Source organism: Anabas testudineus, chromosome 24 (genome assembly GCF_900324465.2).
Source record: "Anabas testudineus chromosome 24, fAnaTes1.2, whole genome shotgun sequence".
Lineage (NCBI taxonomy): Eukaryota > Metazoa > Chordata > Actinopteri > Anabantiformes > Anabantidae > Anabas > Anabas testudineus.
Genome location: NC_046632.1, coordinates 3,118,398 through 3,144,397, shown reverse-complemented (window position 1 = coordinate 3,144,397; position 26,000 = coordinate 3,118,398). Strand labels below are relative to the sequence as shown.

Genomic DNA, 26,000 nt, shown 5'->3' with positions numbered 1-26,000 from the left:
TTCACTTTTCTTTATGTTTTTTTAAAAACCTGGAAAGTAACTGAACGAGGACATTATTTCTTCCTCAAAACTAAAATTAACACAAGTAGACAGACTTTAAGTAAGGTAGGGCATCTTATAATGCCGAGCACAGGGGAGAGGGGGAGAAATATATCACAATGCCCATGGAAATAAACAAATGAGACAAAATGCTAACAAATATGCTACAGTAACATAAATGAAAATAAATGTCAGAAACATTGCAAGACGGTCAAATGTTAGTTAACAGCATTTTTGGAATTAAAGAACGAAGAAACTACATGCCAGCTTTTTTCACATGAACTCCTCAGAGCATGTAGCAACAACACACGAGCGCATGAGACAAACCTGTTGCTTTTTATTATTTCCAAATGCTCACACACCCCCTCACCGGATCAACGCGAACAAGAAGCCCCATAATGCATCGGGAACACTTTAATCAACGCTACATTGGTCGATGCGAGCGGAGCTGAGATCTGAGATGTGCGTAGATGGTTTTTTTTTTTGTGCACCCACCGACAGTGACAGAGCCTCCGAAGCCGTGTATCGATACATCTTATATATCAGATATAAGGCTTCGATTCACTGGTGCAGCGAAGATTAGGTTACATTTTTCTCTTGCATTGCAATATTGGATTTTTTGGACATTTAATCCAATATTGTGTTGCTCTGTCAGAGTGGTGGCAGCCACAGGTCAGGCGATCTACTCCAGGTACAGTACAGGCAGCTGCAGGAAGCCGAGGGGGGAATCGAGGTGTGAAAGGGGGCATGTAGCAAGTTTAGGCACATGACTTCCAACAACCTTTACATCCCTTAAAACCGAAAAAGTAAAAACCAGTGTTATTTTTGAGTTATAGCTTATTTACACATTACAGAGAATGTGTGTCCTTTCATTTAGCAATAACTATCATGTTCTTTTTATTTTTTTGTTTCTTTTTTAAAGGTGAAATCACGTTAAAGGCAGGAGAAGCCTGAGTGATTGGCACAGCCAGTTTCATCCCTTAAACGTGAAGGCGTTGGCCAGTGAAGTTCGGAGGCTCGTAAACCTCACTGCTAAGGTCAGAACATCACCTTAAAAAAAAAAAGGCTGGACACACACACCCTGTGTGTTACGGTGGAGAATGGAGGTGTGTGTGTGTGTGTGTGTGTGTGTGTGCGCAGAAAACGACACAAAAGAAAACCGGGGGTAAACTATCGTTGAGGGTTTCGAAAGAGTCATGTGAGGGAGAAGGTCGCCACTTTATCTACAATACTTAGCAGAAATCACGTGACAGAAGCGGCGTGGGCGAGTCTGATTCAGACCAGATCACATGTCAGCCTAAGCCTCATGTGAACAATGTCAAATCAGACTCACTCACGCCTCCTGCATTGCTTTTAAAACACACTCCCAGCTCCTCATTCCTTCTCTATAACAGATCAGGCAGGTGGCTGTAGACCGAGTCCAGCAGCGTCTGGCTGGCCTCCTGACTCTTGACTCCCGCAATCTCGAAAAGCCGATCCAGCTTGTCCTCGGCGGCCGGGATCTCCTCGATGACGTGCAGCTCATCTGGGTTAAGGATGTGCAGCATGTCGTCAAAGATGGGCTGCAGGTCACAGGGGTCCAGGCGCACCTGCCGGAGCACAGTGTCTTTCTTCTCTGCAGGGGAAACAGTTACTGTTATTGATCATATAACAGATAGAAGTGTCAGTGTTTGGGTATTTCTAATTTCATATTTGGGAAATCATTTACACTCGTTCACTGGATGGGCAATACCCAAAGCAACCACATGAGGGCACTAACCAACCGCACATTCAAGTCTGAACTGTTGCTACATCATTTGCAGGAAGAGTAAGACGCATTAGTGAGTGTCTAAATCATTTGTCAAGGGTGTGAAGAATGTGAAGCGGCTGATACTCCACAGACAAATGAGGCAAATGCCGACAAACCAGTGTCTCCACTAATAATGATCAGTTTTGCCGACCAGGAATGTCTGGTTAGATCCAAACTAGGCACATTTAGGAATAAGATGTTATCTAAGTTAAGTTAATTTGGGCATTGTAAAACCTGGACCCCAAAATGGCTCCCACAGAAAAAGGGAAAAGCTTAAAGCGACATTATACAAGTGCTTCCTTTCAAAACTGGCTGTCAGTCTGAATCAGTCAGTCAGTGAAACTCTACAGTAGAGTGTGGGGATAGGATGAATCATCATGCTGAAAGTTACTCAGACAACGAGGCTAAGTAAAGATTAAGCGTCCTTCAGCGAGACACTGTCTCACCCTTGTGTCACCTCTCACCTTTGGTAATAAAGGAGCCGTTCCTGCTCAGCGCCGAGTCTTTGCTGGAGGTGGAGTCACAGCGCAGCAGGGGCTCCGATTCGTCGGGGAAGAAGCCCTTGATGCGGTCCACTGGCGACTGGTCCACGCCCACCCCGCTTGCCCCGCCCACGCTGCTACTGTTGCTGCTGCCGAGGCTGCTGGGAGACTCCAGCGCCTTGTGGATGGGACTGAGGCTTTGACTTACATTCACCGAGGTCATCAGCTGGTTGATGTCGAACTGCAGACGGGAGAGGAGAGGAGAGGAGAGGAGAGGAGAGGAGAGGAGAGGAGAGGAGAGGAGAGGACAGGAGAGGAGAGGTCAGGAGAGGAGAGGAGAGGAGAGGAGAGGACAGGAGAGGAGAGGAGAGGAGAGGAGAGGTCAGGTGAGGAGAGGAGAGGAGAGGAGAGGAGAGGAGAGGAGAGGACAGGTCAGGTCAGGAGAGGAGAGGAGAGGAGAGGAGAGGAGAGGAGAGGAGAGGTCAGGTGAGGAGAGGAGAGGTCAGGTGAGGAGAGGAGAGGAGAGGAGAGGAGAGGAGAGGAGAGGATCTTCTTACATTATAAGATACACAACACATAATCCTGTTGATCCAAACCAGCCACTTAACAAACTTTACATTGGGACAATCACACCTTGCTAATTCGGAGAAGCTGTGGGGCACCCCACAAGCCCTCTTCCTGTTTCCAGTGTTTAATTCTACTGCCGCGTGGTCTGTGATGGAATTAGATCTGTCACTACTCACAACACTGTTTATTAAAGATTTAGCATTTAGGAAGAAATCTATCCTAGAGTGAGACATATGGCAGTGTGAAAAGAAAGTATATGCCCTCCCACAGGGATTAGTACGCCTCCACACATCCAAAAGACCCCTATCCTTAATCAGCATGTGAACTGCCTCTCTGCCTATAGACATTAAGGGACCCCTTACATTTAGTTTAGTCCAAAAGAGGGTCCAGAACCTGATTGAAATTGGATTGAAGACAGTCAAACTGGAAAAGGAACATTTCCAACTCAAAGAACACATGACGTCAGGTTGTCCTCAGGCTGTCATACTCAGCATAACAACAGAAAGCTAAAATGAATCCTTATCTAGTCTGTGGGTTACTGCTCTCCCCTTGTGATCTTACCAGAATACCCCCACAATCCCACTTTTACTTAAGTAAATGATTTGAATCCACTGCTGTTTGTGCTGTCAAAGCTACTGAACCCTTTTAAACAATAAATGTATCTGTAGAAATATATGTTTGTGTGTATCGTTCTAGTGAACCATTCCCATCTTCTGTCTCTGTGTTTTCCTTCTGTTTCTCCCGTTCCCTCTTTAAAGTTTCATCTTCATCCTCTTTTGTCTCAGCTTCTTTCCTCAGTTTCTATTCGTCTTCCACCATCTCTCTCTCTCTCTCCTCTCTCCTCGCTCTATCGTCACTCTATCCCCACCCACCCCCCTCTCTCTTTGGTGTGGTAATGAACCTGTGGTCTGAACCAGCAGTGACTGGTTTGTGGATGAGATCATGAGAGCACGTCTTGTTTTTCACAGTGTGAACCCAGTCGGGCCTAAAGGTCGCTGCAGCACAGAGGTCATTGTATTCGCCAAATGGAAACTAGAGCTGCCGGAGGGAGAAACTGAACAGGAAACTGAACTAAAATCAAACTTTTTCTTCAGTATGATCAGTGATTCTTCAGTACAGCTGGGCTCCAACTGGAATTGACGCAGTAAGCCTGGCTCTGAATTGTGTTTTCTTCTTCCACAGTGTCTGGGCCACTGGGCTGCAGTGTGACTGTGCATAAATCTGACAGAAGCATGCTTTGTCTCTCACAAAGGCATCGAGACATACGTGCACAGAAGCATGCAGACACACTCTATACTCACACTGTAGCAAAGACTCTAGAGCAAATATTTTTAAAGAACAGAGGTCTGACAGATTCATCCGCCTCAGTGGACAGGAAGTCAGTGGATAGGTAATATAATGTGGTATTGTGCTACAGCTCTACACTACCTGCAGGTGAATGTCTGTCGCTGTAAAAGTCGTAGTGGATCATTTCACAGGATCTATGTTTTATCTATATTTGGAGCTGGAGCACAGGGTTACGGTGGGGGAGAACAGTACTGCTGTACCAGAAAGTGCCCAGGCTGAGGTGTGTGTGCATGTGTGTGTGTGTGAGATCGAGGATCCAGCTGACTTGCTGAATGCTCTTGTCAGCACAGCACAAGGGTCTGCTGGGGACAGAGGCTTAGACACGCACACAGCCCAACGCATACACACACTCACACACTCAGCCACCTAGCTGACAGATTGCTTGCAGCATGAAGAACACAGGGGGCCGATGCACACTGGAGATATTCTGATTAATTAGATAAAAAATGGTACGGCGAAGCCTCTCGGTTAGCTGTAATTACTCTCTAAACAGACGAGCGGTTTAATAAGATGCAGCTAAGATAGGCCGTCAGCCAAGTGAGCACCAATCCCACTGTTAGAGTATCTTCAGCCTTTACCACTAATTCATCTATGACATTTAAAGTAGATCTTCGATAGCTAAGCTCGCTCCCAGACCAATTAAAGCCTACTTAATGGCACTCCAAAGAATGCAGATAATCTCTCTGGATCACCTTTTAAAGTATCAGTGCAGTTTCTGGGAAAATGTTGTCCTTTTCCCCCACAAAGTAATGGATGTGGTTTCATTTTATTATTGTATAGGGCTCGTTATGGAAGCGACTGAAAGGCGTCTAATGGGACCTGACTCATAAACACACAATTAAGGAAGAAATTGCATTTTATTGTGCATCATTGTGGTAGGAAGGAAAAATGACTACTGTTTGGTTTGGGGGTTTGGGGCATTTACTTTGAGTAGAAAAAGGAGAGAGCACAGAAAAGAAGAGTCTGCCCCCATCCTTTGGCGTCCTCTAAGAATAATTAAATCACTGAAAACCAGACCATGTCTTGATTACAGAAACCTATACTTGTCTAACTGCAATTTGCATGTAATAAAAAGTTGAATCTTCTCATGTGACATGTGATTATATCATGACCCCTAAGTATTTAGATATGTTATTTTTATTATTACCTTAACTACTGCACCCACCAGTTTTTCAAAGGGAATCCAGGAAGCAATTGCAGAGTCATCTCCAGTTCCACTCAGTCTACTGAAAATTATTTTCCTATAACTACACCATAATCTCTCTGGACTCAGATCTGCAGTTTGTCGGTCCTTTATATGCCCTTGCAACTCGTTTCCCCTTCATACATGCAGGACCTGACATACTTCCCTTTACCTCTATGGTATTCTGGCAGCATATGTGTAATAATAACTGTTACTGTACTGTACTTTGTAATATTTGGTCTGGACTTGTATTTTAAGTTTTGTACGACCTGTCAGGACACAACAAAACAAAAATGTGGAAAAGGTTAAGCACCATTGATAATTTCTGGATGCACTTTAGGTTAACTGTAACCTTAATTGAAGAGAGCTCAGAAGTTGGTTTTGTGCTTTCTTCAAAGACCAATGAACTGGGCTGAAATTAAGTTTTTAGTGCCAAACTTTTCAGCACTTGGCCAATCCACTGTTGAGTCATTGGTATTAATCAACAACCCGACTGCAGACTGCAGCATTATTGTTAATTTGACCAGTAAAAGTATAATCTTAGATATTGGAAACTGATGTTGGATGATACGGTTTTGCTCAAACTTAGCATTAAAGGTGTTTGAAATGTACTGGGTGGTGCTGAAATCAAGGCTCCATGAAGGCCAGTGAAGGTCTTCCAACACCAACCTTTGATTTCGACTTTGTGCATGAGGGCACTGTTGAGTTGAAACTTGATAAGCAGAAACCATAAGTGTTTACACTTCCTGTGGACCCTTTAACCCAATAACAAGGATCATAATGTCTGTCCCCTCACGAAACAATTTCATTATCTGTTATCTTATCCACAATCCATCCAATTAGACAGAAAGAAAAACAATCGCTGGAAACCATGTGCTGATTATTAAGCTGTGATGAAAGGCCCGATTACAAAAGCCACTATTAGGCTGAGACACCAAGCTCAGGCAGTAGGCGTATCCTGAACAAGACTCTAACTGTGCAGCGCGGACCTTGGAGAGTTTGGTCAAGGGCGCTACTTTGATACAAATCACAAGGTCAGAGGAAAGATGGAGAAAAGTGGATGGTGATGAAGGATCCAGTGTGTCAAGTCAGTTCAGGTCATAGAAGAGTACACTTTGAGACTGATTACAGACAGATCACAAGGCGAGTTAGATGTGAGATACGAGGTGTTGATTACAATACAGTCATTCTGCTGTATGCACGTATGAGGCTGTATTCAACTTTAGTAACTTCTCACATACATGAGCTTGGACATCCATCCATCCATCTATCCAATGTGCTTACTATACAGGCATTAGCTGCAAATCTAGCTGGTAACGGATGCATCAGCTGTGTGTGAGGGAGTGTGTTTGCCTTCAGTCCAGCACCTTGAGTAAAGCTAAGACTCCAATTCTTTCTGTTATTTCCAGTATTTGCCCTTCTAATTTCATGAAGCACAATTATAAAGCATACATTTCTGCTTTTGAATTCAACTTGGTTGGACACATTTGGATCAGTTCACTCCCTGGATGAATTTGTGTTCACTTATGTTATACACCGAGTCGCTGCCCACCTCTGACTGTGATTCATGAGGTTTGCATGCTTGCTGAAGTTAACTTAAAAGCCAACATGAAAATAGCGACTTACTCGTACACAGCCAGTAGGAGCAGCAGCCTCTCCTATATAACATTACCACAGTGTCCATGTTTACAATAGGCCACATGTTGTCACAACCGCTTTCTCCTGCCATACTCCACCCTACCACTAGATGGCCTCAGACTTTCTCTTGCCTGCCTACTCACACACTGTCACCGTCTTTGCTTACCACTGTTAAAACCTCCCAGTCGCACCTGCTTCCTGCCAGATTATCTGTTGTGCTACACATCCCTGTCTTTCTGTGTCTGAGTCTTGCGTTTTTGTGCCCGACTATTAGGCATTGTTAAAATTACCTCAATGTACCTGACTGCACGTGAGTGCCTCTGTAGATGCCGCATACCTCATTTACTATTTAATTCTTGTGCAAAACAAAATAACATTTTGTCAGTTAAAATGAAAACATGGCCAGGTTGAATGGATGAAGTGAAATGACATTGCTAATTATGTCATGAAAAAAGGACTATACCACAATATACAGTATTGTCAGAATTACCATTGAAACGACGTTCTGCACAACTTGTTCAAGTCTTGGTTGGTGGACCCTTGTTGAATGATTACCCAGGTTTACTGTATCTACACTGTCCACTGTCAAATAAAAAGGCACCATTACTACTCTTGAAGCATCAAATCATCCTCCCAAAGAAGCTTTAATATGAGGACTGCAGCCTCCGAGGGATCCAAAAAGCTCAAGGATTAGATTTCAGCAGGAGAGAGATTCAGGGAACAGTGTGTTCTACAGCATGTCCCATTTATGTTGAAGACAGAAAAAGTCACAGATATTATTCTGCTACCACTCACAAATACTGTGAGGGTCTCTTTCAAAAACAGTCTAACATTGGTATAAAGTCTTGCCCAAACATTTATGCTCCATCCAACATACCTGTGGGTTGTCCTCCATGACACAGCGGATCTTCTCCACTACATCAATGCGGCGCTGCCTGTGCAGGGCGTTGATCAGTTTGGCCAGGTTGGCGTCGCTGTCTCGTATGGTCCAGTGCTGCAGCGCTGCGTATGCACGTTCGTGCTCTGACGAGTAGCCATTAGAGAAGGCTGCCACCTCGCGCTCCGTAGCATTAGCCAGTGACTGGTAGATGTCGATCCACTGGGTGCCCACGTGGGCTGCTACCAACTTCAGGATATCCACCCCTGAGGGAGAAAAGTCAGAAATTGTGGTGTAAGGACTGAAGAAGAGGGCTTGACATAATTTTCTAACTACCATTCAGTATTAGAAAGGATGATTGTATTTCCTCTTCATTTAACTGTAGGTCACAGTGAATCCATCTCACATAAGGTCAGAATTCATACTGCCTTTCACAGTCCCTCTGGTGACACACACGTCAGCTCTTGGCAATTTGCCTTTAGACATGAATACTGATTTTTCAAGCCGCTCTGCCCCTGAAACACTCGACTGCCTGGACAGACTACTCCACTGACTGTTATCTAACTTGGAAATAACTGGTGTGGAAACACAAACGCTGACTCATCTGTTTACTAAGTAAAAATAAAGTTGCGCCCTTGTTTTATTTGACACGCATAAGCTGGTGCTGATGCGTTTGCCTGTCCTCCTTATGTGTATGCATTACCCATACTTGTACTGGTGCACAGGAGGCACAGATGGAAATGTAACAAATAAGATACACAAGTCAATTAGTGAGATTTAGAGTTGGGGATTGGTGGAGATGGTGAACAGTTCACCAAAGCATATTTTACCTTCTTGAACTGCAAGGCTGTTATACTTCCAGAACATCAACACACCATGAACTCCTCCAGTTTTCATAAGGATGATCCCTGATTAATGTCCACTGTAGCAAACATGCTAAGTGCATAAATCCACGATGATTCAGCGAGATTGGACCAGAGAGATTAAAGTGGATGTAAGCCAGTGGTCGACATTAATGGCATGACAAACCTTCACGTGTACCCAAATGTATACACACAGCAATGACAGCACACACAAGGCAAAAAGGCAGAACAAATAGTCAGGTGAAGCTCACACGTACATCCTGTAACCATGCAGATTTTCATCTTGACATCCTTACATGAACCCTATCCCTAAACTTTGCCCACACCTATAACCTATTCTTAGTTAACCACTAAATCCAATGGCTTAAACCTGACAAGCCAATACAAACACACATACACACACTTATGCACACTCTCACTTAATCCCCTATTTCTGTTTCAGATTAACATTAAAATTTGTTTGAAATCTGGAGAGCCCTTGCGTGCCAAGCATTTGGGCCGAGAGCCTTTCGACTCTTATCCACTTCGCTGGCCATGACACACAGAAGCGACAGAAGAGAAATCCCCCCTGCTCCGCACGCCTCACTGCCACAGCCCACATTTAAATGACCTATATAAGTCTCGTGCTGATTCAGTGTGTCAGCCTGCAGATGTGTTTATATGTTTGCATGGGGAAGTAGTAGAGTGTGTTTGCGTGTGTGTGTCACAGTTATTTGTTCTTGCTGAGAGTCTACAGTAAAACATCTTGTAATGCATACTTGCCATTGAATAAAAGATGCTCACAGATTATTAAGACTTTCTGGAGAAATAAATACTGTCCATTGTCAGACAGCCCTGTCTCAGTCACAGGCTGTGGTCATGTATATCATACACATCTAAGAGCTCCAAGATGAGAAGAGAACATTGCATTGCAAGTTTGAACTTGTCCTGCTGAGCATTTGTGCTTCATAGTATCTCACATAATGAGAGACTGGTTTTGTTAATGTGTTGTGTTGTAAAGTGACACTCTTGTGTCGTGTCCCATCCTAGACTCATGTGTTGAAAGTGACTCATTCTATTTGGCACAACAGGAGATAATGACTTCTGTTGTGACACTAATTATGTCATTCTACTTTTCATCAGCTTAGTAAGACTAAAAATGTGCATGTCTTGTCTTAGCCACTTGTTTTAAAAAAGCTGTCGAAAGGTCTAGGTGCCATAGACCAGCTTTGTTTACTATACGCTAGCTGCCATCCTAGTTTTACGTGTTCTCATACTAGAATTCTGTAATTCACCCTTAACTGCCATGAATCGTAAATCGTCATAAATCTAAATATGGAACAAAGGTGCAGGAAAGCAATGTCATGGTGGTATTAGATGAAAAAGCCAGTTGCCGGCTTTATAATGGAATAAATTATAGTAGTGTGGTGTAGGGTAACATGCTGTTGCAACAGAGTGCATCAAAGTTTTAGTAAACAGCCTGCAGCATGTTGTTTGTTGATATCTACCACTAAATGGAAATCTCATTTGACGTGAGGTGATTACATTAAGAATAGAACCAAACTAATTCAAGCATGTCTGTAAAACTCCACACAGATATATTTAGTTATGTTCAGCTTATCAGCAACTACATAACTGTCCACCTTCGACCTGCGCCATCCATCCAAAAAGAAAGCATGTTACATCTGTTCTCTCCTTATTATCAGCAACACCTCACTGGTATAAATATTGGATAACTTTGTATTTGGAAATCCCCTATTATACATGGAACATCCATCCACCCATTTGTTGCAGCTTATCTAGATCACAGATCAAGGTCATGTCCTCCAGCTCCTCAATGGAGCAACCAGAGAAATTCATATTTGAGCCATGCCATCCCTCTGTTTTGGACTATGCAGGCGCTAGTTGCACAAAGAAAACCCCTAATCGGGGCCATCAAGGAGGCATCCTACTCAAATGCCAAAACCACTTCAAGTGGATTCTTTTGGAGCGAAAGAGGCACTGATTGTACTTTAAACTATTTCCAGATGTCTGAGCTCCTTGCACTGTCTCTATGAGTATCTGGGGCCCAGCCACCCCATGAAAGAAATTAATTTTAGCCAGTTCTAACCACAATGGCATTCCTGCGGCTATAGGTCCATTATCAGAGAACTGATGAAGCTGTTCTGTATGGAAGGTGAAGCATCTTCAAGGACTTAAAGCAAGTCCAATTGCCACTGAACAGGATAACCATTACCTGGATGACTGAGAATCTTCACAGAGAGAAGCCAGTCATTGTTCTGCAGAAAACAGAAAGTCACTGAACTTAAAAATGTGTTGCCCATGCTGGCTGCAGGGAGAAGAACGTTACCCTTAAGTCAGAAAAAAAAGTTTTGCCTTACGTTAATAAGATAAATTGAGCAGTTTGGAGCCATCATGTTAGCAATTCTAGCTCAATAAAGCTACTTTACAGACCTGACAGCAGTGACAATGAAATGCAAGGCAGCTGTGGGTGATGATTATTGCACATCACCACCCACAGCTGTAAAATGTAAAATGTGATTTGTCAGAAACAGAGGTGAAACATTAATTACAATGATGATGATGGCACTGCTAGATTGTTTTTGTATAGCTATGCTGCTCAGAACACTCTTGATCCAGAAAGAAAAAAACCTTCTGGATCCAGCAAGTGGTTTTACCTCTGCACCAAGTTATTGTGTGTAACCTGATGAGAAACAGGGAGCTGTGTGTGTCAGCATCTTTATGAATACCTTTCTGTTTATCACATCGCATAGTCCTCTCAGGTTCATTCCAATATGAGAACACACAACGTTAAATTGGTGGAATGTGTGTGCAGCTGTGTGGGAGCACAACAGGCGCTCTATACCTCCAACCACCAACCCGCCCAATCCCAGGCAGAACTGAGACCAGGCTACCCCAGCCCACCCTGGTACTGCATTGTGCAATATATTGTAACACGTGGCTCCCTGTAGGGCTTGGATGTGGAACTTGGCTTTGTTTACGGTGTGGATGTTTAACGAGGGAGGATGGTGGGTAGGTAAACTGTTATTTTCCTTCATGTTTTCCTTTACAATGTGCATCTTACTTTGAAAATGTATGTTGTAAATAATATGGCTGGTGATTACACCAAGTGCAACCTGCCTTTATCTGAACTCTGATGGTGTTTTTCCATGTGTATGGTCATTAACTGCAAACTGTATACACTCTACATCGATGAGCCACACAATTAATACTTCCTGGTGGTTTTAATGTTGTGTTGGACTGGACAGGACAGGATTGTTGATGAATGATTTTCCTCTGGTGCGGCCTCTATGTTTCTGCTAATGAAGCATTGGTTGACTTGTGGCTTTTGATACCTTCACCCCTGCTCTGTGGACATAGTTGGTGATGTCATTATTGTGTTGGGTTTTTTCTCTACAGCTCTCACAAGGCTTCTGTCTTCACCTGTTGTCTTCTGGTTGACAATTTCTTTGTATGTTGCTCAGTGCACAGTGGTTTCCTTCTGTTTTCTTAGATTCACGTTGGTTTACTTTTGTCCCATGGAGAGCTCTCTGGTCTTGTGGGTGATTTGTTCATCCTTTTGAACAAATGCAACTTTCACAGGTAAAGCCTATAGCTTAAACAAAGACTAGTAATTTAGAGATATTTCTTATTGGAACAATTGGTGTAACAGCACACACCTGGATAGCAAGAAACACCTGTCTATCACATGTTAAAATACTCTTGCTCATATAAAATTTGGGTGATCTGATACAAAAGGTGCTGTGACCTGTGTTGTTTAATATATCTAGAAGTAAATCTTTTAGTAAAGATTTCATATACAATTGAAATGGCTTTGCCGATCCAAATTCTTTTAGAGGGGAGTGATTAGATTTGTTGATTAGTGGTAAAGATATACAGTAGGTGTTTTTCTGGATAGATGCGTTTTCCTTTAAAAAATCTCTTCATCTAGGTGGGTCAGCTTACCACAGCCTCAAGCTTACCTTTACACAACAATCTTGTGATTCCCTTTTATTTAAATAGACTCCTGCCCCATTGTAACAGATAAACACATAAATCTTTTCAAATCCTGTGCGAGCAAATTCTGGCCTGCAGCCCTGGAAAGCCCCATTCAGTCCAGCCGTGGAGGAGTAGCAGTTTTCACTACTTCCTGACCAGTTCTGAGCAAATGCCAAGTACTGTGTTTAATCTGCGCTTTGACGTTTCCCTTTCTTTTGTCTTTATTGCCCAAGTGTTTTAACTGCCCTAGTAAAGTGGCATTACAACCTTCATAGGGAGCCAGCCACGCACCTTGGAAGGATTAAGAAGCTGTTTTGTTTTGTTAGCCAGAGAGTAAATAGCGGTGTAAAATGGCTGTTTGGGTTGCATGTGCATACATACATCTCCATGTAAATGCATACACATGGGCACAGGATTACTCATCCAATCAGGAGAACACCCATGCACACAATACACATAGACAGTCTAATGTAAAGAGCTTTGTTTGAAAATCAGTCTTACTGACAGTAATTATTGTCCAAACGGTCTTTCTCAGAAGTAAAGGCAGCAGTAATGTGACATTATGATACACTGGTTGCCTAGCAAAAGCAACAGAGCAACTTTACTCCTACATTCAGGCACATAACTGACAATTTGTGTAATGATTTCTTATGAAAACTGATCTGCTGTGCCAATTATCCCCCTAATGTTTAGATTTTTTCGGTTACAGGTTCTGCATTGCTTTATGGCGTAGTCATTTTCAGGAAATTAAAACTGATTGGACATCCATCTGAATTACAACAAATGGCAATTAAAGCACCATCATTTGATTTATTTGTTTATCTGCTATATAGAACAGTGGAACAAGTTCTAAACACAAGAAAGCGGATGTTATTTCATATTGCTTAATTGCTCATATCACATCTGATAGACAGAGCAAAGAATGAGCATTCAGTTGAAATTATCCTTTTAGCTCTGCTTTTGTCTCCATTAGTAATTAAGATATATCCCCATACTACTACTACAGGGTTTTTTGGTGTCTTGCTACCATGTAGCCAGACAGAACCCAAAGTTGAACCAGTGACCCTGTGGTTCACTGAAGACTACTCTACCAACTGCTACACAGTCTCCTCAACTGACACCCGGGCCTCCTATTAAATGCTCAATAATAGTGTGATTGTCATTCCACTATTTGGCAGAAGAGGTAAATTAATAAAGAAATCAAGGTACAGTCCATAAACGCATCTCAATGTCACTGTACCACATAAACCACTTACACAACTCCGGCATCTTCTCACTTTCTCTCATCATTTCCTTCTCCCTCTATATCTCTTTGTTGCCCCGTTACCGATTGGCCCACTAATGTGCCTTGCCAACAAACCCTAATGCAGTTGAAACCAGATTATTCCAGTTCTCTGTGGTCAGTCACTGAGGGAGCAGTGAGAGGGTGGCGAGTAGCTCAGCTTTATCACAGCACACACACACACACACACACACACACACACACACACACACACACACACACTAACTCACACAAGTGGAGAGTCTTGTGTCTCTGACAGAAGGTGTCCCTTGAGTTTGGGTCTCTTTTTCTCATTCACTGTGAAAGGGAGAGCTTATTTGTGGGGCAAAATGTCCTCTACCTGTTGATAGCCACAGTGTCAAAAGACTGTAACAAAGTTACTTCAATAGAGTAACTTACAAACAAAGAGGAAAGATTCAAGGAAAAGAAGAAGTACAAGGGGGAGCAGACATGTAATGAAGCCAAAGAAATTGGAAGTAAATACAAGTGGAGGTTTACAAATGAGAAGCAGAAGGAGAAGGAGAGTTAAAAACAAGGGAGGGAAAGACTGAGAGGAAGGAGGTAACAAGAGAAAAGAAGAAATTAGAGCACTGAGAAAAGTACGACAACCTTCAGCATGTGTGTTGGGTTTGGAGAGTGACACCAGCATTGGTGCTACAATAGAGTCATGTCCTTGCTTGTGTAACCACTGCCCTTTATGCCATGTGCTGCGGGGAAGAATTGACTGGATCAGATATCCACTGCTGTGCGATCACGCCAACAGATGGTTCTAGACAGCACAGCAGTAGAAATGACCCATGTCATTACACCAGTGTGCAACTAAGAGTCAGTGACCTCCAACGTTTGGCCATGATGCAGGGCTAAACACTCATAATGAGTCGCTAAGTGAGGGCAGTCATCAAGTGAGGACTATGACATGGGTCATTTAAGCAGTACTTTAAACTGATGGGGGACCAGCATCTGACTAAGAAATTTCATGTGGGTTTTACATTTTAGATTAGGGAAGTTAATAACAGAAGGCAAACTTACCTTGTCCATTGGAGTAGTAGATCCACTTCTCTTTGACCTGCATCGGAGGTGCAGATGGTTTCTTCTGAATCGCCTTCTCCATGATGCTACTGGGGTCCTGCATGGGACCCTTCTTAAGCACCCGAGAGCTCCGCTTCACGCTACACACAACTATCACCACAAGCACCAGCAGGAGCAGCAGCACAATCATCCAGGGAAGGTGCTCATTGATGTCAAAGTGGTTAAGGGTGCTCGGCCTTGGGGAACCCCTGCGAGTAGGCCTGTAGTAACTGGGGACCCCAACTTCGCTCCCTTGCCCGGCTACCTTGCTTATGCTTGTCCCAACTCTGACTATGTCTGCACTGTCAAGACCCTCCACTGTTATCTTGTTGGGCCCTGACACAGGGTCAGAATCAGGTTGCCCCTGCTGTTGCTCACGATTTCTCGGTTGCTTATGAGCTGGGGGCAGTGGAGTCCTTGGAGCATCACGGTTTCTTGGGGTGGGAGCATCGAGCCGGTTAAGTAGTAGCCCTTCTGCACGGTGGTCTTCCCCGTGTGGGTTTTCCCTCAGCTGAATGGCTGCTGACTGGCTGTAGGTCTCTGTAATGATCAAAGGATCAAAGAAAGAGGGGAGATGAGAGAGAACAAAGAGACAAGACAGAAGTGCAGAAGTAGGAGACAAGAGACAGTAGACAGAGAGAATTAAATTCACCAACACAAGAGATTTGCTTAACTCAGACAATGAAAACAGAAGGCATCACAGGAGGGAACCCTGGCACTGTGATACATGTGAATAATCTGCTACTCAAGAGATAAAGCAGCAAAAGCAACAAGCTCAGTGACCGTTAGTTTGGTTGAGTTTGAATGTCACAGGTACGCAGTAACAGTAATACTAGTATCAACCCCAATACTGGGCCAACACATATGTTGATGCTAGTATATTTGGGGTATGTTTAAATAAGCGAATGTGTTGGTCGTGCTCTACTCCAGTGTCCTGTAGCGTTCTTGAAGGCTTAAGAACTGCAACTGAATACAACGATGTCCGTGCCTCAAAGTAACCAGTGGATGCCAGCATTACACGTCTGTTAATGACTGTGTGCCTGCATTCTGTTGCTAATGGGATTGATGTCGCATTATGACATTAGATCATAAATGAGCTGCTTTTTGCATTGTCACCTGGATACATGTTAATCCCCCTCATCCTCTTATCAGCAGACAGGTAGACAGGTGCAGGTCTAATCCCTAAATTAAGGCTTGTGTTTTGGTGGGAGAGAGGGTGTCATTAACACATGCACTAAATCTTTTAGACACACTTGCAGCTTATGCGGGGCACTCTCTGTTGAAATACTCAACTTTTGAGTGGTGCATTTATCTAAATCTCTAGGGCAACCCAAATTTAATGCATGTATGTGTATGAACATTCCCCTAATAGCATCATGGCAGGGTTTTACCCACAATGAATCTCTGCATAACGTGCTGAAATCACAGCTAATGTTTTAATTGTTGAGTCTGTTGCAAATGCCAGAAATGTATTTATGATGGCAGAAAAGCTAAGAAATTACTTTTTCAATGATTTTATTATTTGGGTCTGTCTGCATTGATCACTCCTTTCTTTAAACATGTTGTCTCTCAGTCATCATCTAGTCAAAGTCCTTTCTACCCAGTGCCTTTCATTTCATTTGATCTTTTGGAAGGCTTTAAACAAAATATGCACAATTCTGTAGTGTTTTAAACCTAATGCTTTAAGTTGATATACAGTATATAACTTGAGGAGAAGAAAAAGAAGAAGGAAAATGGCAGGTATGTTAATATGTGCTGTTACTATTGTGTTTTCTACACACACACTGCACCACTTTACTGCTAGTATAGAGTTCAGTAACAGTAACACCCACACCAGCCACCACCTTCCCCCCACTTTTCCTATTACAGCAAACCAGGTCAGATTAACTGGTGAGAAGCCATCGATGCTATGCCAGCACAGACAGGAGAGACAGGATTTTAGGTGTCAGTGAGACAGGTACATTGGTTATGGATAGTTAATTCTGAAAAATGGCCGGCAGACTGACTGACAAATGGCAATGGAGGGAGGAGGAGAGACAGGGAGGTTTCTTGATCAAAACGGAGGAGTGATTAAGGGAGCAGGAGGAAAGGACGTTCACAGAGGAAGACAGCAATACCCATAACTCTTCCTGAACACAAACAAAGTAGCATTCCTGAGACAGGGATTGGGGACCAGTTAGTTTCCATGCCTACAGATGCCATTCCCTTTGGGAATCCCAAAAAGGACAAAAAATATTAAATTATATATGCCCACTCTATACACGAACTTTAAAGAAAAATATAAATATGATGTTGTAGATTTACAAAGTAAAACTTTCATACTGTAGTAACTGTATAAAAATAGCATTGACATGTTGTACATATGTAGATATTGGTTTGTTTGTTCTTTCTAAAGGTCTCAAACTTGTTTGTGTGCAGATTTAATGTATCAATTAATGAGCTTTTAGACTCATTAATTGATACTAACCCTCACCCTTGTATTTGTTCAAATTCTTTGTTTTCAAATGCTGCCATTGAAAATTATTGGGAAACGTGCAGGCATTCTCAGGCAGGCTCAATTCATTGCATTTTCTAGCCTATAAGGCCACTCTCTGAGTGCAAAAAACATTTAAAACAGATAATCACAGTAACTATTATGCACTGACTCAATGCACTTCATTGTACAATGTTGCTGACTACATGGTAAAGAGAAAAAATGAAGCAGGCTTGCTGCTCTCACCTTTGTGTACAGGTTCAGCCAGGGATGATATTGGAGAAGATAAAGACACGAGGGGTTCCTGTACAAGCACAGCCTGTGCAGGCCCCACTGCGGAGATGGTTGTAGAGACAGACAAAGACGAAGAGGAGGACATGTCTGTAGGAGAAGGTCCACACACATTATCTGTTTCTCTGGTCCCTGGTGTGAGCAGCACCAGCCCTTGGGCTTGACAGTCTGTGTGGGTTCGGCACTTCATCGCACTCCACTCCACATTTGAAAAAGTCCCCTTGGTGCAGGGTTTACAGAGTACGTCCTCTGTTTCAGTGCCCCGCTTTTTTACCCTTGTCCCTGGAGGACACAGCGAGTGGGGCTTACACTCCATGCTACCTTCCCCCGAAAAGAAGGTTTTTGGTGGACAAGTGCAGATGCGGTCCTGGGTGGCTGTGCACGGCGACTTCTCAGTAAGGCCTGCAGGACACGGATCTCGACAGCGATGGCACTGCTGGACCCCATTCTCACCCCGTGTAAATGTGCCTTCAGGGCAGGGGCTGCACTCCCTCACAGCCGTAGGGGAGCAGTGGACAGACACATAGGTGCCCGCCGGGCACTTGTTGCAGATCAGCTGGGTACCCGAGTCTGGGTCCGTGTGCTGATAGTGGCGGGGAGAGAGGACAGACTGGTCAGCTGAGCTGGTTGTGGTCAAAACCCGGGCTGAGATGTCTACCACCACTGTATAAAAGAGCTAAAAGGAGAAGAGAAAGGAGCAGTTAATGGAAATACTGGGCAGGAGTGAAGGGTTAAATAAAACAAAAGACATACAAATTTATTAAAACACACTTCTGATACTCACTAAGCCACACAAAACTAAAAGATCAAATCCCATTCCTGACCAGCAGTGAGCAAGCGTTACACACTGAGACAAAAGCAGAGTCACCGAAGCAATGACCAGGCGGGCAGACATGGACGTGCTGAGTCAGTTTACACAGAGCTGATTCTGGAAAGTCCAGTTTTCAACACACCTCATTCCGCAATTAGTCTCCAAGTTTATGAAGCAGATTTGATGACTTTTGTAGGAAAATTCAGAAAGCCCTTTAATCCGACGTCATTTCATTTACTCATTCCCACCTCTACTGTCCCTCTTTAGTTAAGTGCTTTCACTTTACGACCACATCTGAGAGTTTAAGGGAGACTCATAACGCAGGACTTTTCTTTTTTTTTTTTGTTTCAGGCTCCCCTCTCACTTCTGCTGGGAAGCCGACAGCTCACTGGGTTTAGCGGAATAAGCCCCACATGTCTGAGTTCACTTACACACACACATACATACCGAGTGAGTCATGTCAGAACAATAACATCAGGCAGTTAGAGGTCTATGTCCAACAGTGCTGGAGGGTTTTACTAGTTAATATGGCACATTATCAAACAGGCCACTACTTCCAATCCTTTATTCCTCCTGTTGTGTGTTTCTGCTACTTTAAAGCCACAATGAGAAAGCTTAAAGAAACATACACCCTTTGGCCACTTTATTAGGTACACCTGTACTAATGCAATCCAATGATGCAGTTCTGCCATGAATTCTATGTAAATAGGCTGAAGAGCAGTGAGATACAGGAAGGGCAGTGTGGATCAGCATGTGAAAATGTGTGTTCGCCCCTGTCAAGTGTGTCTAGTCAGACAAATGTCAATGGAGATTTGCAGCTCATGTGTGAGTATGCAGAACAAATAGGCCGGTTGAGTTTGAAGCGATGCACTGGTGGGGGGCGGGAGATTGTTGCTGATGACGCATATGAATGTTTGTCATCCGTGATCCAACTCTTCCGCTGAACCAAAAGCGCTAGTTCGAAGTCAAACCAGCAGTGACAGCGTGTCAGGTTTCCTAAAGAAATAGCGGAGAGGTTGCCTTAGACCGCACGGATAAAATCATATGTTGACATGTACGTAATTTATTGGAGAAGTGCTGGTCAGCAGTCAAAGGCACACAAAGTTATTTCATGATTGCTGCTAATAAGAATAAAGCTGCCCATTATTCCTAGCCTCCGTTGTTCTTTCACGACAACACCCATTTGGCTTATTGTGTGTTCTGTCTTGGGATCTCATCCATAAACATCAGAGCATGTTCTCGACACGCAGCTCATAGCTCACTGGCGTCAGTAACATCAATGCGTTCATTGACATCAATGTTCGAAGGGAAAAACGCTAGTAGGAAGCACATCGGGCAGTAAATGGGAACATTCTGCTCGTTGCGGCCTGATGACCCAACCACCCCCTTGCTCTCCATAGCCATTATTGAATTATTTGAAACGGCATGTCCTGAACATTATCGTAATTGAGGTGTATCAACCCCCTGTTTAATGTGAGGCTGTGGCAAGGGGAGCATGTTGGTATTAAACAGTCTGATGACTCAGGGTACGAAGCTCATGCACTGCCATAAGAACATACAAGGCAGCTGCTGAGAGTTTAAAAAGGATTTGCCTGAACTGAACTGCCTGTGTTGTGTTTTGATCTTGCAAGTTGCTGCTAGTTAACTTGAGTGCGACCTTCCGCCAGCACGCTGTAACTACCTGACATACAGTGCTGTGGGCTTTTGGCAGGGAGACGTTTGTGGCTCCCAGGTAATAATGATGGCTCATGATTGTAGCAATGATGGTACAGTACTACAACAATACAGACAAGCAGCAGCTCAGACAAGCTTTTTAAGGACATGCGACCACACATGCACATCCTTTACTTCCTAAACTCAACGCCTGTGAAAGGCTATGTTGCTGATGTCCTGAAATTTGTGTTCCAGTTGTCATACTTATGATGTCTTATGTCTAAAGACAGAGGCTTGTTAAGTGATGAAAAGACAGACAAAGAAAGTGATCAGCATACACGTTTTCCTCTTGGCTCGAGATAAAGCTCATTGGGGAGCAGACTGAACTCAGACAACCCAGGTCTGTCTGCAGCTATGGTTTTAAGCCAATGAGGATAATTACTGCGATGGCTGCTCTTCAACAAGTCAGGAGAGGGCTGCTAATGGCTGCACTATGTGCATCTTTCCACGGTGGTGCCTCGTCAATTTCTGTCCCACCCTCCCAATCAGAGCCAAGCCACCACTCTTATGTCCCTGCATTTTGTGTTTTACCTTTAGGGAAACAAAATGACAGCAAAGGCAACAAAAGCAGCGCTGTCAGTGCATTAGTGATTGCACAAACATACAGAAGACAGATGCTGTCTGGAACCTCTACACTGCCACATTTGCAGATCAGCACATAGATGAATCAATTTCAGTCTCAGTGCTGCCAGCTTTCCTCTTATTATGCCAGCTTTGTGTGTGTGTGTGTGTGTGTGTGTGTGTGTGTGTGTGTATGCTGCCGCAGTGCCCATGGCTGCATCAGCTGCTTGGTGCACAGACTGTCCGGCCAATCACATAGCCAGGCACAAGGTGTTCAGCTGTTAGGAGCTTCACCCTACCTCCATTTCTAGAAATGATGAAAACCCTCATCCCCTCCTTCCCGTCTTGCTTTCCACCTGCTTTACTTGTACAGTAACAGAGCTATCCCACCACCACCATCAGGCTAATAGTCATTACTGATTCCTGCTCAGCCAGTAAGTATTTATATAATGTCCTGCAATGCTTTAGGGGAAAGAATAACCTTGCTGTGTCATAGTGACATCATTTGGTATTTCCTGGGCTTGGACTGTGCTTGTTAAAAACTCGGGGTGTAGGGTGTGACACACATGGGAATTTACCAGGCAGTCTTATGGAAATGATACGACCTAGAGATTTAGGAGATTCTGACTTGTAAATAATGTTCAAATGATCATTTTAGTGCTTAAATACTTTTAATCCTTTTTACTACCTATTTACTTACTTACTGTTATGTGTAGTTTTATCTTATTATTCTTATTATTATCTTATTTATGACAACACATCTCTAAATCTAAATCTTAATAGTACAGTGTCTGAAACGCGTCTGAAATTAATCAGTTCTTCTATTTCTTAAACCCAGGCAGACTACAGGGAGACATCTGAGGGTGGAGCCATCAGTCAGGCAGCTCTTGTTTACATCGTATACAGTAGGCAACAGTGCGGCACCACTGCAGAGCAGGTGCCTACTGAGCACCCCACCCACCCACAATACCCCCCGTCCTCTCTGATTTTCTGACTCTGTACAGAACACCCTGTAATTCTACCTCCAGCAGCAGCTAGCAGGCCCCTGCAGAGACACACCCAGTTTGCTTGCCAGGCATCAGAGCTGAACTGCAAATGATAAGTCAAATATTTGCTTAAAAGAAGGCCAGCTTCAGCTGAACCTCTTCTCAGATCCTTGTTTTAAACTATTATCTGCTTGTTGTCTGCAAGTGTTCATCTACTGTCTAAACATCTTATCCTGTTAAGGGTCATGGCAGAAGATGGGGTACAGGTCTTAGGTCTTAGGTACTTGGTACTGACTGGACTGGACTTTTAGGTAACAGGCAAGATGACTAGTTATGGTAGTATGACTCCTCCCTGACAAGTCAGTAGTCTGCAGTGTTTTCATATCACCCTTCGGTATCACCTCAGCTCACTTGGAACCTTAATGGAGATGATACAGAGAAGGTACAAGGTACAAGGTAGTATTCATATTGTTTGCCTAATGGAAAACCAAAAAAGATGGGTAGAGTTGAGTTAAGCCAGTACCATGCAAGGCAACACTGGGCCGTCGCTGAGCCTAGACTTTGCAGCGTGTCCTGCACTGTTGGCAACAGCTGGAACCCAAGGTGGTGGCTTTTCAGATGATTCGGCTTTTTCACAGTTTGTACAGTTCGTCTTTCTCTGCATTCCTTTTTCGAATGGCGAGTACAGACTAGAACCACCTGCTGTTACAGAGAGTCTTTTCCTGGTGCCACTTTGTGCCAGACAAAGGGCGATGTAACAGTTGGTTTAAGCCACCTCTAGCTCTTTAATGTCAACTTGGCATGTCACGGCTCTAATAGACGTATCTCTGCCTCTCCTGCTTTTCTTTTCCTGCCTTCTGCTAGTCTCCCAGCTTCATAGAAATGCAATACCAAACTGTCTCATTTTCCAGCCTGGAGCACACAGTATTTAAACCCCATGACTATACCACACAAAGCACAAATGATCCCACAGCCATGAAACTTGATATGCACTTCAAGCAAAAGCACCTCATAGTCTCATTACATTTCTCATCATCACATCATAAAAGAAGCAGTTTGGATGTGCGTGGTAAGACAAGCTGCACATATAATCTCTCAAAGGATGTCAGGAAGGTGAGAGCTATCCGTCTGCATGCCTTGTGACCCGGAGCCACCGTAACACATCCTCTCATCCTGTGACGAGACTGCGTGTCTCATGCCTACAAACACGCCTAACCACAGAGAAGGAAGTACGATTTACACATAGCTCAATATTGTGATTGTGAATCGGGCAGGTTTCCAGGAGTCAGGAGAACAATCAAGCAACAGTAAGATGGTGTGTGTGTGTGTGTATGTGTGTGTGTGTGGAACACGTGTTCCGCAACGAGGCGTGTGCATACAAACACTTGTGTGTGGGCTCAGGATGTTTGTTTGTGTGTGTGGCAATCGCCATTAAGCTGAAATTACTGCCCAATTAAACTGGGGCCTAACCACGAACACACACACACACACACACACACACACACACACACACACACTGGCAGACAAACACTAATAAAAATCTAAATGTTCACACTCTTACACGCATGCATTCACTTCCCTCTTCTCCCAACACACACACAGCGCAGCAGCACCTGTTGCTGCATGTCCTCGCGTGTTCCACTCAGAGAGAGAGAGAGAGAAGGGGGCACTGTTTGGACTCAGCCGCGCTGAATTTATCACCAACAATAACCAGAGATGGTTATTTGAGTTGATGTTTGAGGTGATCGCTAATGACTGAAGCAGAGAACAGCAGACATGCAGACACTGCTGCCTGTATAATAGATTCATTCGGACTCTGGCAGTCACTGGAGTTTTTAGGTAACACTGCGCTGTGCATGTCGTACTACTGTAGCTGCATTCACGTATAATCGTGCTTACAGCATCTTTGTATGTGTGTATGAAAGAGTCTCAGGCATTGTAGCTTAGTCATGATTACGGTGATGCTAATTCCAACCATTACACTCTTCTATGCTGTCTTTTGCAAATGTGAAGTCCGACATTAATCGTGTTAATGTCAGATCGTATCGATCTGATTCTGAAGACACCGTCCGAACACAGTCCTGCCATTCTGAAGCATCCTGTTGAAGTTTTACAAGGGCAGATGCTTCACCTGCCCATTGAGGATTGGAATCGGCTTCATAGATCCCCATTTACTTTACATTTTACAGCACATTACACATGATGTACAGCTGTAGCCTTGTGTGGCTTTAGAGAATTTGCATTACTCATTAGGTACAGTAGTATTTCAGCTGACTGTACTTGGGGGCCATGCCTCAATCAAAACGTTACCTGTAAGCCAGAATACTTTCGCGACTTTGAGTTTGGGTCATAGTCCAAAAACTACAAAGTAGTACAGTGAACAATGACAGACACTTTAAAGCCTCTGATACAAGAACAAACCCCAAACCATTCCATTAAACAAGTCATCAAAAGGGAAAGGGATGTCTTAGTCACAGTGAATATCCTGACTTCACCTGGCACACATCATTCTCTGCTCACAAAGCCAACGCCGGCAATGAGCTACAACTACTTTCAAAGCATCACTTTCATAACCAGCCTGACATCATGATCACTGGGGAACATCCATCCGTCCGTCCGCCCCTTTTCGGACACCTGAGTAGGAACAATTTCTATCAAATATTCCTCCACCTTCATGTTTCTGTCGGGTATTTCGTTTAAATTGTCATCCCCACTTCACCCACGCAGCTGCTTTAAACGTCTAATTTCCTGTCATGTTTTTTCCACTGGCTGGGTGGAGAGACAACAGACTGCTGGGTGCCCTTTCTTCTTTCTCCATCCTTCCACTGGAGTCTCTGTTGTGTGGTTCACAGCGGAACAAATGACACCCAGAGGAAATCGGCCTCCTGGAGTTGATTCAACACCTAAACTTATTGATTTATACAATTTATAGAAGTCAAACTTCTTTAAATCCTAAATTTGAGTTCGGGAGTGAAAAAAACAGGCACTGGCCCTTTAACTGGAGAACCTGCCGGAGGAGCCCTTAGAATAAAGAATGACAAAGGAGGTGAATGAAGTGCGCAGGACTCACCACTGCGGACACGCGCGTCACAGGCATCGTCCTGTCTTATTAAACCCTGATGCCGAGGGGCGAGCAAACGTCCTTGTCCAAGTTGTCTTCCGCGGAGACACTTCTCATCTCTAGACGTGTCTCATCACCGGGCTCGTCATCACCAACCAGCCTCCTCAGCCTGCAGGAGGAGAGAAGCTGGAGCCGGACTCGGGACGCAGCGACGCTCTCAACTGCAGCGTTTTATAGTGCGCGTCTCCGGGTGGACCCGGGTCGGACAGTACGGGCTGAGAGCCGGCTTCTCTGAGGGCGCGCTGCTAATTCCCATAGCGATGACGGATGAGAGCCACTCTGGCATCACCGCCACACGCCTCCCGGTCCGGGCTTGTGTGTCGTTGTGCAGTGCGCGCTGCGCACACCGCGGAGAGCCGCCGCGATGACGTCGAGGAGAGGGGGGGGGGGGGGGGCGGGAGTTAGCCGCCAACATCAGCCAATCCGCAGCCGTCTGAAGCCCGTGAATGTCACGTCCTTGACGAACCTTGTTGTTGTTTTGTTCAGGTACAAGGTGGGAGGTGAGATCATCCACAGCAGCCTGGTTTTCACCTCATCATTAACCCCCAACTCCATTCTCAGTCCCTTCAACCCCCTCACTGAATCCTCCTTCATGTAGATGACATTCCATCTTCCATATACTACACGTTTTAGAGAAAGGCACACCCTTCTAACTAATCACAGTACTTCTATATTGTCTGTATTTGCACTTAATTGGTGACCTTTGTAGCATTCTTACTTATTTTAATTTACTACACAATGGGCGTGCAGCGTAGTGAGGATTTATAGTGTATAGACCTATTGTATACAAGTACCTAAGGTGGAGGTGTCAGACACAACCTGCTTTCCATTTCCATGCTGCCCTTTCATCCATCCCCAGGAAGAGCCCTTCACACATCCACCGGGGAGACTACACCTAACGACTCATCTTGGGGGTAGAATAGATTGTAGG

The 26,000-nt window shown here is 44.0% G+C and overlaps 1 protein-coding gene across 1 annotated transcript; it reads right to left on the bottom strand.

Moving 5' to 3' along the window:
• Positions 1-513: 513 nt before the first annotated feature.
• On the bottom strand, positions 514-25,405 carry tnfrsf21 (tumor necrosis factor receptor superfamily, member 21). Its single transcript, XM_026340639.1, has 6 exons — positions 25,019-25,405; positions 17,833-18,553; positions 15,075-15,653; positions 7,923-8,188; positions 2,293-2,551; positions 514-1,654 (listed from the first exon to the last, which is right to left on the bottom strand). The coding sequence occupies exons 1-6, from the start codon at positions 25,043-25,045 to the stop codon at positions 1,425-1,427; spliced, it is 2,082 nt and encodes a 693-aa protein (XP_026196424.1). The 5' UTR covers positions 25,046-25,405; the 3' UTR covers positions 514-1,424.
• Positions 25,406-26,000: the final 595 nt, after the last annotated feature.